At 41.0% G+C, this 13,752-nt stretch overlaps 2 protein-coding genes across 2 annotated transcripts in view; one reads left to right on the forward strand and one right to left on the reverse strand.

The window, feature by feature from the left end:
• The window catches only part of LOC108767179 (uncharacterized), a 5,891-nt gene extending 4,105 nt beyond the window's left edge, over nt 1-1,786 (reverse strand). Inside the window, exon 1 of the mRNA XM_018516916.1 lies at nt 1,763-1,786. Within this exon, the coding sequence (XP_018372418.1) occupies nt 1,763-1,786 (24 nt within the window). The remainder of the gene's footprint in view (nt 1-1,762) is intronic.
• A 6,001-nt stretch (nt 1,787-7,787) lies between these two features.
• Nucleotides 7,788-11,911, forward strand: LOC108767180 (uncharacterized protein K02A2.6). Its single transcript, XM_018516917.1, has 6 exons — nt 7,788-8,682; nt 8,739-9,042; nt 9,104-9,465; nt 9,753-10,213; nt 10,381-10,659; nt 10,769-11,911. The coding sequence occupies exons 1-6, from the start codon at nt 7,788-7,790 to the stop codon at nt 11,909-11,911; spliced, it is 3,444 nt and encodes a 1,147-aa protein (XP_018372419.1).
• Nucleotides 11,912-13,752: the final 1,841 nt, after the last annotated feature.

Genomic DNA, 13,752 nt, shown 5'->3' on the forward strand with positions numbered 1-13,752 from the left:
CAGCTCCCTCGCCCTGCGGGTACCCCCCTACCCCTCACCACCCCTCGTTGCCCCTGGGTTAGAACCGGCCTATATAACCTACTAGCGTGGAGCTCTTGTAAGAACTCCCCCCTCCTCGTCTTCGTTATTATTTCCATCACGGAAATCCTCAATCCCTAATTTCCCTTTTCTCTCGATTTCAAATATCCACCGAACCCCTTCCCCCGAATACTTTCACCATCGATTTCGTAAACGCAGGTCTGGGTACCATTAGAAATGCCATAAATGGCTACCCTAGCGAAGCCCTTACACCAGTGTACCTTCCTCACTCCCCCCATCCTTTCCTAGTCATCGTAGCCTTTTTTCTAAATTTCCATCCCTCTTCCTCAATCATAATCAACGAAATTAACTAATAACATAACATGTATTGCCTCTCCGCCATCGCACACACATATGCACTTAGATTCACGAATTAATTCAATAGCGGCACAAATGTTTTTATATTAATTATAATTAACCACTAATCGTAGCGCTCTACAGTTAATCATGTCTAATTGTCGAGCTTTTTAACATATATGTAAACTTAATATTCATGTGCCTTATTGCTCATATTTTAGCATTATATTCTTATTCAAAAATTGTAATTTTTGTTAGTAATAAAATAGAACTTTATTAAGATGATAAATATCCATTCATTCTAAAAATCAAAAAACCTCGTACTCTCGCCATTTCCCAAAGATCGCACCTGGTCGACTCCCGTTATAGGGATTCCCGAGTTATAAGGATTCATTTCCTTGACTCGAAATTGGACCGACGTACACACTGCTCAAGGAAACAGATGTTATAGCGTCCCTTCAGGACCCTGACCCATATTCCGGAGCGATAGGAAGTGCTTTCGACTCTCAGGTATTCGCCGCTGCGCGTATACCTGTTAAATAAAGTCTAAGCGTCTTTTCCTCTCCAACTCCATCCTTGTCTCTCCCGTTTAAACTTATTTCCAAGGGCTTGGACGTAACACAATATAGGTATGGAATTATCTATGACCAAAACTGAGCACATTATTTTCTCTGACAAAAGATTGCAGTTCTCTGATGTTCTGTCGGTTCATAATGCAAGGCAGAGAGTTGAAACAGTGAGTTCTGTGAAATTTTTGGGAATCACTTTAGACATGAAGCTGGGAGGCAAGGAACATTTGGCACAATCATACAAAGGGGCAAAGTCATAGCCGGCGTTGTCGTTTCAATCGTTTCACGCGAATCAAGCACCCCGAACGTGAGAGGCAAGGGGACTAACGCGAATCAAACACCCTGAACGTGAGAAGCAAGGGAACTTACCCCATCTGGCAATTAAGCACCCCAATGGGATGAAATTATCGTCACATCCATGTCGTTCATCCTAATTAATGCTAAGCACGGGAAAATGCATGCAGTTTATCTGGACCTGATTGAGCATCAAACATAATCAGTTCAGTTAACAAATAGAAATAATAACATTGTATATGTAATTCCGACTTCCTTTCTCCATTCCCATGTACGCCCGTACGCAAGTATGCACTCACGTATACACGAGATTAAATCCGATTAAGTAACCTCTACACCCTGCACTTCTTGGGAAATGCTAATGCCGGCAATACTGTAACTTTCAAGCCTTATAACTCGAAAAGTACTTTATGAAAAAACATTTCATTATAGTGTTTTGGAAAGCTCTCGAGGTGTGCTACAAGAATATGCGATGAAAAATATTTAAATTCCATTTAAAAAATTCAAAGTGACATTGCTCTGACCTTGGTGAAGCCACCCAAGGTCATACTGATCTGATCACTGAATATATCATTTAGAACCCCACAACTTTTGTCTGAAACGTTTCTTTCTAAAATGCTCTGCTTCTGAGATAAAAGGGGTGGACGGGTGGTCTGGGACACCCGGTATAATTCCACTGCAATCGACTCGCCACTCACCTCTCTTTCTTCTCAATCTAAATGACTCGCCAAGTAAAATGACCAAGAAACAAACCACTATTTATTGCAGATAAATAGATATCTGCAATAAATCAGCCTAATTTAAAAAATTTTAAAAAGGGAACAGAAAACTGCTATGTCCACGTCGTTGTTCCTGGGTTACGCTAAAAGTAGTTTCTTGAGAAGTAATTAATGAGTAATTAAAAATGAGAAGTTTTAAGACTAATTTCGAGTATTAACAATGAAAACGTGGTATTTTTATTGTTAATGTATTGCAGAATCGTAAGCATGTGTTCTCAGTAAGAGAAATCGAAGAAATTGAATTTCGTCGATTACAGCGCCATCTATTATGAATCGAGAAAAATGTTTCAGATAAATCGTATGTGCTTTTAGCCAAAGATTCCGAATATGCAATAAAAAGTAGGGATTCCCATTTAAGATTTCAAACTTGCCCCCCTCACCGCCCAGGGGGCGGGATGGGGGGCTGATTTTAACGTCAGTGTATGTCACCCTCGGAATGATGAAATATTGATTCTTAACATTTTTTCTTAGTGTGCTTATTTTTCGAGATATTTGAAAGTTTCTGATTTAAAAAATCACCCTGTATATATATGGGGCGTTCTCTGTTAAATTGATTCAATTCACACACATCACACTTAGTAGTTAGTAAGGAAATACAACACACATCACACTTAGTAGTTAATAAGGAAATATGGAACCATTATAATATTGCAACTTTGGGTTCAGTTATACAAATTTAACCTTAATTCGACTCTCTTTATTTACGAATACCACCTCCTCGTATTTATATTGCCGACTAAGATTGCACTTGCTCTTGTCCCCGACTATTTGGATTAGTTTCCAAGGCCGAAAAGAAAGGGCATCGAACGCACTGGCCCATATGAGATAGAAGAGTGCCCCTACGGCGCACTGAACCATTTCCCGGCCTTTAGCGTGTGCGTTCGCCTCGAGGTCCGCTCAGCGGAGCATCGACCTCGAGAGAGGCTTTCGTTTCGTCCTGCCTGAGACCCCAGCTCTACCAAGTGGCCAAGGGACGAAGTGAAGTACCTACCGTTGAGTCGGTCCATCTCCTAGCTCCCCTGCGGTCCGGAGCTTGGACCGACGATACGGTGGTTCGGTTCGCGTTACGTTCACCCCCTCAGTTCCATGCGTGCGGAACTTGGACGTAACAGGTCCAAGAATAGATCCTTGAGGTACCCCTGAAGGAACTGAGAGAGATGAGGAAAATGAAGAATATGGATTATATATAAAAACACGCTGGGATCGACCTGCAAGGAACAATTGAAGCAACAACAGAGTTTCCTGAGATAACCCATACATGCAAAGTTTGGCAAGGAGGAGACCGTGACTAACTGTCTCAAAGGCTTTCGTGAAATCGAGAGCAACGATAGTCTTAAGATATTCAGAATCAAAGTTCCTCAGTACGAGAACTGAGACAAAGAGTAGCTCAGTTGTGGTACTATGTGACCTACGGAAGCCCGATTGGCACGAAGGGATGATCTCAGCATTGTTAACAAACGCATATAACTGCTGAAAGCAGATATATTCTATTAACTTCGACAGGAAAGGGGGAAGAGAAATAGGACGGAAAGATGAGGGAGAATAGAAATCACGATTTTTGGTAATTGGAATAACAATCGATCGCTTCCAGGAAGAGGGAAAGATATTATTAGATAGAGAGAAATTTAAAATGTGAAGCAGAGGATCAAAACAATGAGGAAGACAAAGTAAGACTACACGACCGGAGAGGTTGTATGGTCCAGCAGAAGTAAGTCGAATGTATTAAAAAATGTTGTATAATTGACTGGAATTGATTGAGGTGAAATTGAACCTCTCAGGAACATCACAAGAGGAGGAAAGAAGGTGACCAATGATATCGTTAGAACAAGAGTAGATGAGGGAGTCGACAAAGTGATTATTTAAGAGAGAAGGATCTTGGAAATGGACAGGTATCGTTCTGGAGGCAGATCTGTTTCCTCCAAGCGTTGATAAGTTACGCCACAATTGACGAGAGGAGTTGGAGGAGAGGGAGGAGGATAGGAACGGCTTCTTTTCACGACGGATGGCACAGGTCACATCGTTGCGCAGAGCCTTGTAGCGTTGCCAATCCTCGGCTGACTTTGTGCGTCTAAATTTAATAAGAGCGCGGCGTTTCAACGTAATAAGTCTCTTGACAGTTGAGCTCAGCCAAGGAGCGGACGAACGGGCGACACATTTGAAGCGTAGAGGAGCAAGACAGTCAAATATAGATATGAGAGTGGAGGAAAAGTAAGAGACCATTTCGTCCACATCCGAGGCAGCATATAAAGGAGACCAATCTATACAATCAAGTTCCGAGGCAATAGCATTAAGCTGAATCGCACGAATATCCCGCGACAGTAATGTACGGCCACGACGCAAATACCCCCTCACACTCAGCGCGGCGTATACCGCGAAATGACCGCTGATACTCACAGCATCGCTCACAACACACTCAACGACGTCAACGCTATACGAAATCATAATAAGATCAAGAATCGTTGCCGATTCTCCAGTCACTCGCGTTGGCTCATCGATAAGCTGTCTGAGATAGAGCTTAGACGCAACATCGCACAGGTGCCGAGCGTGACAATTCTGATGGGTCAAGCATATTGACATTAAAAAATCTCCGAAGCATATAATTGAATCGGCGCTACAGGCAATATTATACGGACAGGATTCGATAAAACGCAGATCAACAATCGGAGCCCGAGGGAGGCGATAAGCGCACACAATTGCTACCCTCTGATGATTCAGGTGAAGGGAAGCAGCAATGATGTTAGTGAGTACGCCATCCGGAGGGACGTCAAGGTCGATCGGGGAAAAAGAGATAGAGCTGTCGATATACATCGCAACACCCCCGCCGCGAGAGCCGGAGGATCTGTCGGAACGAATGCAAGCGTAGTTTTCTATGGATATCAGACCAGAGTCATCCGTATCGCGAAGCCACGTCTTCCCGATCGCCAATACGTCCAACCGTAAATACGCAATAACATCCTTCACGGAAACGAAATGTGGTAAGAGTGAACGAACATTCGAATACGCAACCCGAAGGGTGCGGTCGCAAGAGTCATGAGAAGAAAACATATTCAGGCGAGATGAGTCAGCAGGGCGTCAGTGAGATCCAGCGCTCGGATCCACTCGATGAGGTGGCGAAGTCGAGCGTAGGAGCCCAGTGACAGTCCCGCCCGCACTAACACACGAGAGTATTGATTCGTGAGAGGTAAAACGACATGACGGCGCGCCGTCGACAACCCTGAAATATGTGACCCTCCTCCGCATCCACACATACTTGACATTGCTACTCTCAGCAAGTTGACGAGCCTCAGAAAATGCACGCCGCTCCGATCTAGTAGAGCGCTCAAGTAGGGAGACCCTGTCGGCAGGCCATGCACCGCGGACATCAGAGGCAGCAAAACCAGACCGACGATGAGCCCTCGCGATCAGTTCATTCCTCTTAGCTATCGTGGTGAATTTAACGATAAGCGGGTCGGAGGATGAAGACCGACATGGGATTCTAAAGACCTTCACCACCTCCGAGGGCGCCAGCGACGCATCAAGCGATCGAGCAACCAGCAATACAGCCTCCATCCGCTCTTCAGATGCCATCTTCGGAAGGCCAAATATAATGAGCTCGTGATCCCTCTGCTCATTCATCAAGTGTTCAAATCGTGCAGTTAAGACATTAGGAGGAGCAGCACCAGCAGCAGCAACGAAACGCCCGGCACTCATGGCCTCCTCCAAACGGGCACAGCGCTATTCAAGGGCAGTTTGCCTCTCCGAGAGAGAAGCAAGTCCTGCAGCCAAGCCTTCCGCCACCGTAGAAAACTGTCCGACAACCTCCTCAACATCACGCAGCCGACTTAGAGCATCCCCGAATCCATCGATCCTAGCACTCAAAGCGTCCAGTTTTAGTTCCAGGCGATCTACAAAGCCAAGATCAGATTCGAGACTCGCAAGTCTGTTATTCAATGCAGTTAGTGATGACTTAACTTCTGCAAGATAGACTTCGGACGTCCCCGACGGACCCGGCGAGTCGTCACGACATAGATGTGCAGGCGGGGATGAAAAAAGCGGAGCAGCAGAGCCTATTCAGACGCAGCCATCTCAACCACGGATAAAGATGAACCCTCCTCAGAAGCAGAGCCTGTGGCACCTGAGCCATCAGGGGGCAAGCCGTTGTCAATCCCACAGAATGTGCATCTACGCGAACGCGGTATGAAACGCTTGCACCTGCAGCAGGTCGGCTGACTCATGACGATCAAATATAAAATCGTTTAACGGTATTCTAAATGTTCAAAAATATATACAGGGTTGACCGAATAACGACTTACAATAACAAAACAGTACAACGATACGGGCATACACAGAACAGACAAAAAGTAGTACAGAGATAATTATAAAAAGAACATGTATAAAATTCATTCGATCATATGATAAATCAGACACGAAAAAATTGATGAAAGCAAAAAGAATAATGATAGCGCAAGCTCCGAATATAATCGAAATAGACAATATAATCGCAGAGACACTTATCGATATTAATGCACAACAATGTGACGTTATTTAATACGACGCAACATTTTTACAAAGAAAAGAATCACATTACTCACTAAGAACATCCAGCATGCCGACCGCACCGGCGATGCACTTGAATGCACGGAATCGAAGACTTACTTGCAATCGACTGCGAGAATATATCAAAAACAATAGGAAGCTACTGCGAATCCGGAAAAGATAGCCGGAGCGGGAGCGACAGGCCGAGGTGTTGACAGGTCGAGCGTACAAACAAGAATCCAATAATGTACATATATACAATAACCTAGTAAATACAATGTTACATGTAACGTACATGTAACATGCAATGCAATTATAATTATATATTATTCACTAATAATGTTTTTTTATATGTTACAACATTGTTAGAATTATAAATGTATGTTTGTGCGATGTGAATACACGCACAATATAATATACAATAATATCAAGAATATAGAAGGACAAATTAGAGTCAAGTTCAAATATAATATATGTGTAACACGTTAAAAATTTTTACATTCCAATAAATTGATATAAAAATATAAATATAATTTAAAAAATATGAATATAATTTAAAAACCTTAATATTATATACATTGTGTTACATTACATGTTTCGGCATCATAATTGTGCCATCATCAGATGCTTCGGATTCGCAGAATAGAAACGCATTAAAGAAGTCAATATTAAACGTTACAAAGGATGTATTGAACTAATGTAACTATATGTGATCCGCCTCTTATGTAAATCAGATGCAACACCATAAACGGAGATAATATACAATGTATGTATTATGTATGCGAGTTACCATCAGCGGTCATTAGCTATTACCGACGCGAACCTTAGCGTTATCATCGAGGCGCTATCCGTCTCGGGTGTTAGTTCCTCTCTCTTCTTTATCTTTTGATCGGATAAATAAATGAAACTATCTAAGTACACCGGACTATTCTTTAAATCAATACATTCCTTAAAATATAATAAGTGAATACATAAAAGTATGTATACATAAAATTCTAATATTGCGTATGAATAGATAATATCTGCATGATTATATCAACATGAGTAACTTTTATCTGTTTATATAATGCGTGCGTGTGTGTGTGTGTTCACATAGTATAATTACATTCAATTTTCTATATTGGATATATAAGTTGACATGTCAGTAATGTAAGTACTATAAGTATCTATCTTTTTTTATTAAGAGCAAAAAGAGATACATCATGTACGTGCATTGTCGTATTTATTTATTGATAATATATTATCCTAACCTAAAATGGCATGCATAGCCGACGAAACAGCAGTTCAAGATTACTTTCGACGATTCGATTGGGCATTACAGCTAAGTAAAATTCCGGAAGAATTGCATGCCAACTATGCTCGCGTTCATATGGGTACTGAATTAAATAACGCACTTAAATTTCTAGTTTCTCCGCGTCAGCCAGAAGAACTATTATATAATGAATTGCGTTCGGTACTTATTAACCATTTCGACCGTACTCGAAACAAGTATGCCGAAAGTATTAAATTTCGTCTGATTGTCCAACAAAAAAAGGAAAGCGTCGCTAATTTCGTCTTACGCCTCAAACAAGGCGCTGCTCATTGTGAATACGGCGAATTCTTAGACAGAATGTTGATAGAGCAATTACTACATGGACTCGAGTCGCGCGAAATGTGCGACGAAATCATTGCAAAAAAGCCAGCAACCTTCGCGGAAGCATACGAAATCGCAAATACACTCGAAGCAACGCGTTACACGATAAACGTAGTCAAGACGGCCGAAGCAGCTGAACTAACGGAAAAAACGCATAAAGTTAAGCATACTTCATTAAAAACAAAGCATAATAAACGATCCACGCATTACAGATCACTATCACGTAACAGAAGTCAGCAACGGAATCAGTCTAGTAATACGCAAGGAAACAAATCCAATGGTGCCAACCTCCATCCATGCCAAGGATGTGGAGAATTACACAGGCGTGACAAATGCCCATTTCGGAAAGCTCTTTGCCATAAATGCAGCAAACATGGCCACATTGCCAAGGTATGCAGAGCAGGGAAAGCAGTTCAAGCTCTTCAAAATACAGATCAAGTGGTCCTCCCGGCAGAACACGTCGATACTTTACAAACATTCAGCAAAATCGAAGAAATTCAAGTAACAAAATCCATAAGTAAGCAAATGATTACAGTTAAGATCGACGCAAATTGTCTATGGAACTTGATACAGGAGCACCATGTAGTATAGTCAACGAGAAAACATTACGTTGTATTAAACCCGAATGCACGTTACTCAATTCGGATAGGAAATTTGCTAGCTATACGGGTCATCACATTGATTGTATCGGTTATTTACCAGTGAATGTTACATTGGGTACAACAACGTGCAAGTTCAATTTATACGTTGTTAAAGAGCCTTTTGACACTCTCTTGGGAAGAGAATGGATAGGAGAACTTGCTAAAGAAATTAATTTCACTGAATTATTCTCCGCTTCAAATAAAATTCATTCGTTAACCGCTGCACCATCTCAATTGTCTGCAAAACAAAAAAAAACAACTGGATCAACTATTGACCCGTTACGAGGATATTTTCAGCGACAAACCAGGTAAATTAATAGGACCTCCAATTACCGTTCACTTTAAACCTGGGGCTACGCCAGTTTATTCCCGTGCACGTGAAGTACCTTTAGCCTTTCATGATAAATATGCCGAGGAGATTGAAACCAAACTCGTATCCGGATATTACGAGAAAGTCGAATTTTCAGAATGGGCTTCTTCAACGCACATTGTGGTCAAGAAGAACGGAAAAATCCGTGTCACAGGCAACTACAAACCAACCCTTAACCAACACATCATTATAGACGAACATCCTATTCCGAAACCTGAGCACCTATTCAATAGAATGAAGAACGCTAATATTTCATCTCCACATTACAGATGCCTATACGCACTTACCGGTGGATGAGAAGTTCGCTCACGCGTTGACATTAAATACACCGACACATGGGTAATTCGTCCCAAACGCTCGGTTTACGGCGCGGCTAATATACCAGCGATTTGGCAGCGTCGTATTGAAAAAGTCCTACAGGACTACTTCCTAATGTGCTTAATTTCTACGATGATATATTATTGTTCGCTGAAGGATTTGATAACTTGATGTTAATTCTAGATAGAACACTGGAACGACTACAATCACATGGCCTTCGCCTTAATCGTAATAAATGCAATTTTGCTTCTCCGGTAGTTGAATTTCTGGGTCATAAGATTGACTCCCGCGGAATACATAAATCAGATAAACACATCGAAGCAATTCGAGACGCACCAAAACCAGCTACCAAAGAAGAACTCCAATTATTCTTAGGAAAGGCAACTTACTACAATTCTTTTATTCCAGATTTAGCGACGAGAAGCCGACCACTGAGGAACATGCTTATTACTGAATCTTTTAAATGGTCAGCAGATGCTGAGGAAGCTTATGATGACATCAAGAATACACTAATCTCTCCTCAAATTTTGATGCCATACGATCCAGCCCTTCCATTGGTATTAGCGACAGACGCAAGCAAGATAGGATTAGGTGCTGTCCTATCGCATCGACTTAAAAACGGGCCAGAACGCCCAATAGCTTTTGCCAGTCGCACATTAACTCTTACGGAACAACGGTATCCTCAAATTGATAAAGAGGCACTAGCAGTAGTATGGGCAGTACAAAAATTTTTCTATTACCTATATGCACGGCAATTCATATTAATCGTTGATAATAAGCCTCTCACGCAAATTTTGCATCCAACGAAATCATTACCAGCATTATGCATTAGCCGCATGGCGAATTACGCTGAGTATCTTTCGCATTTTTTAACGTAGAATTTAAGCCAACGAAGGCTAACGCAAATGCCGACTACTGCTCCCGTATGCCATTACCAACTACAACAGAGACCGTTCATGAAATAACAACTAAACATGACGTAACAATCCAGGATGAATTTAATGAATTCGCGTTGTGCCAGATTAAACAATTACCAGTCCGCGCAGAGCATATTGGACGAGAGACACGAAAAGACCCAGAGCTAGGCAAAATCGTCCAACTGTTTGAGTCAGACAAGGACTTGGCTCGCGCTGGCTACAAAGCTCCAGAGAACAAATATACTCTAGTAGCCAACTGCTTATTATTTGAACACCGAGTTGTCATTCCAATTTCTCTACGAGATACGATCTTAAGTGACCTGCATGCATCTCATATAGGCATAGTTAAAATGAAAGGTATCGCTCGCTCTTTCGTTTACTGGCATCGACGCAGCTATTGAACAAGTCGCCAAATCGTGCGCTAAATGCGCCAGACATGCACATTTACCGCCCAAAGGTAAAGGTCATCACTGGGAATATCCAAAAGGACCATGGGAGCGAATACATGTGGACTATGCAGGACCAGTCGCAGGCACCATGCTGCTTATTGTCGTGGACGCTTACAGCAAATGGCTGGAAGTGAGAGCGACCCATTTGACCACAGCAACGGCAACGATTGCGATTTTAGATAATATTTTTGCATCATATGGAGTTCCCATAACAATCGTCTCAGATAACGGAACCCAGTTTAAGTCTGTGGAATTCGAGTCGTTTCTACAATCAAGTGGAGTCAAATATCACAAATGCACAGCGCCGTATCATCCCGCAACGAATGGCCAAGCCGAGCGTTATGTACAAACGGTAAAGGATACGCTTCGCGCAATGTCCACTACACCAGGATCGTTGCAATCCAACCTTAACCAATTTCTCCGGCAATACAGGAAGGCTCCGCATTCAACAACGGGTCAGTCACCTGCGCAGTTATTCCTTGGTCGTAACATACGTACCAGAATTGATTTAGTGCGACCAGACGATATACATACGAAAATCTCGGAAAAACAACAAGTCATATTAAATTCCTCATTTCGAGAATTTCAACCTAAACAAACAGTAATGTTCTTATCAAGTAACCCGCATATGGACAAATGGGTTAAAGGCAAAATCATCGCACGTCTAGGTGATTTGCATTACGAGATAGACTATAAAGGCAACCACTATAGGAAACACGTAGATCACATCCGAGCTTATACTGAAGAAGAGGTTAAGGATCAGTCCGACAACGTTAAACCACTGAGGCAGGATGAGCCCCGTCGAGTTCACTTTTATGATAAACAAGTTTCTATTATTCCACAGGCTAAGTTGCAGGGACCATCAATATCGCCAAGGCCGCCTACGCCACAGAGACCATCTACTCCAATGGAGCAATGTTGGACTCCACCGATGACACCGTCTCCGCCCAGGTCTCCACCAAGGTCGCCGCCACGCCAAATGCGATCACCTCTAATTCCACGACGATCTACAAGGCCCCATCGTCCTCCTCAACGCTATGCACCAAGCTAACAATATTTTGAAGGTTGTAAACCATTTCTATATTATTGTATTTCTCAATCACGGAGAGGGGAAGAGTATTATGTATGCGAATTACCATCAGCGGTCATTAGCTATTACCGACGCGAACCTTAGCGTTATCATCGAGGCGCTATCCGTCTCGGGTGTTAGTTCCTCTCTCTTCTTTATCTTTTGATCGGATAAATAAATGAAACTATCTAAGTACACCGGACTATTCTTTAAATCAATACATTCCTTAAAATATAATAAGTGAATACATAAAAGTATGTATACATAAAATTCTAATATTGCGTATGAATAGATAATATCTGCATGATTATATCAACATGAGTAACTTTTATCTGTTTATATAATGCGTGCGTGTGTGTGTGTGTTCACATAGTATAATTACATTCAATTTTCTATATTGGATATATAAGTTGACATGTCAGTAATGTAAGTACTATAAGTATCTATCTTTTTTTATTAAGAGCAAAAAGAGATACATCATGTACGTGCATTGTCGTATTTATTTATTGATAATATATTATCCTAACCTAAAATGGCATTGGACGTAAGAAAAAAGTGCTACTACGACTTCGTATCGATATAACTATTAGTAAAAAATCTGTACTTTATGTATATTACAGATTTTTAGTACTGGTTTTATATATATTGGAACGCGACCTACATTGCATGTGTATAATACCACTGTATTTCTAAGGCACGATTCCACAAATATAAGATTAACTTCAATCCCGGTTTATTTTTCTCAATTCTAAAATTGGAAAATTTTCCAAAATAAAATAAATCTTACATTTGTGGGATCGAGCCTAATACATGTTTTTGTCCCCGAGCAAGATGGTAATGTAAGAAACGGAATAAAAATATCGATAATTAATCGAATTTCCTGCATGATCATCTTAATTCAGAAGGCGTAAGCATCTTATAACATACATTGGAAATGAAAACTTGTAATATCGACCTTGATTAATTTCGACCGTCGCTCCAGCATCCCCTTAAGGACGTCTGCAGTTAGCCTATAAAACTAATAGTTCCCGGAGTTTACCACGAGGAGGTTGCAGTACGTTTTTAAACTCCATATTTTCGGGGCTTTTTTAACGTGAGTCCCCTCGCCTCTCACGTTATGTATTTATCATCGGGGTGCTTTTTTAACATGAGTCCACTCGCCTTTCACATTAACAAACTTCTCACATTAACAGAAGAGAATTAATTAATTCTTAATCATCGTCATTATCACTTTCAATGACTGGAATGGAATTATCTTTTTAAATATATCACTGAGTATTTCTGCCGGCTTAAAAATTTTTGATAAATATCTTGCATAAGATAAATAATATATTATTGCGGCAATATGGGAGCAACAACCAATTGTCCGTCTGCCATTAGCACACTCACATGCATAATGAATCACACACTGATACTATTTGATTTGAATCTCAGGAAATATCTATATGTTGCACGAGAAATATGTCGGGATGGAACTTTTAGTTTAAGAACATTTTTCTAATCTATGACATATTTTATATTTAATTTACCATTTTTATCTACCATCTCTACCAAATACAACACGGCTTGAGAGTTGATACGAACCGGTAAAGAAAATCTTCATGTCTGTTTCTGTCATTTTCGGAAAATCCAAAAGATTATTACATGTAATATTTTTGAAAAGGAGTTTTCGGCGAAACCACCCTTTTTCTTTGGCCTCAATCAGAAATACTCAGCGACATGTTTAAGAAAGGTAATTCCATTTCAATCATTGAAAGTGATTAGTGACGATGATTAAGAATTAAATAATTCTTTTTGTTGATGTGAGAGGTTTGTTAATGTAA

The sequence above is a fragment of the Trachymyrmex cornetzi genome, unplaced genomic scaffold, assembly GCF_001594075.2.
Source record: "Trachymyrmex cornetzi isolate Tcor2-1 unplaced genomic scaffold, Tcor1.1 scaffold663, whole genome shotgun sequence".
NCBI classification, from domain to species: Eukaryota; Metazoa; Arthropoda; class Insecta; order Hymenoptera; family Formicidae; genus Trachymyrmex; species Trachymyrmex cornetzi.

Coding starts and splice junctions, on each gene's coding strand:
- LOC108767180 (XM_018516917.1), top strand. CDS start 7,788: ATGGCATGCATAGCCGACGAAACAGCAGTTCAAGATTACTTTCGACGA. Junction 9,043..9,103: donor ACCGCTGCACCATCTCAATT/GTCTGCAAAACA, acceptor GGATATTTTCAG/CGACAAACCAGGTAAATTAA. Junction 9,466..9,752: donor ATGCCTATACGCACTTACCG/GTGGATGAGAAG, acceptor CTTCTCCGGTAG/TTGAATTTCTGGGTCATAAG.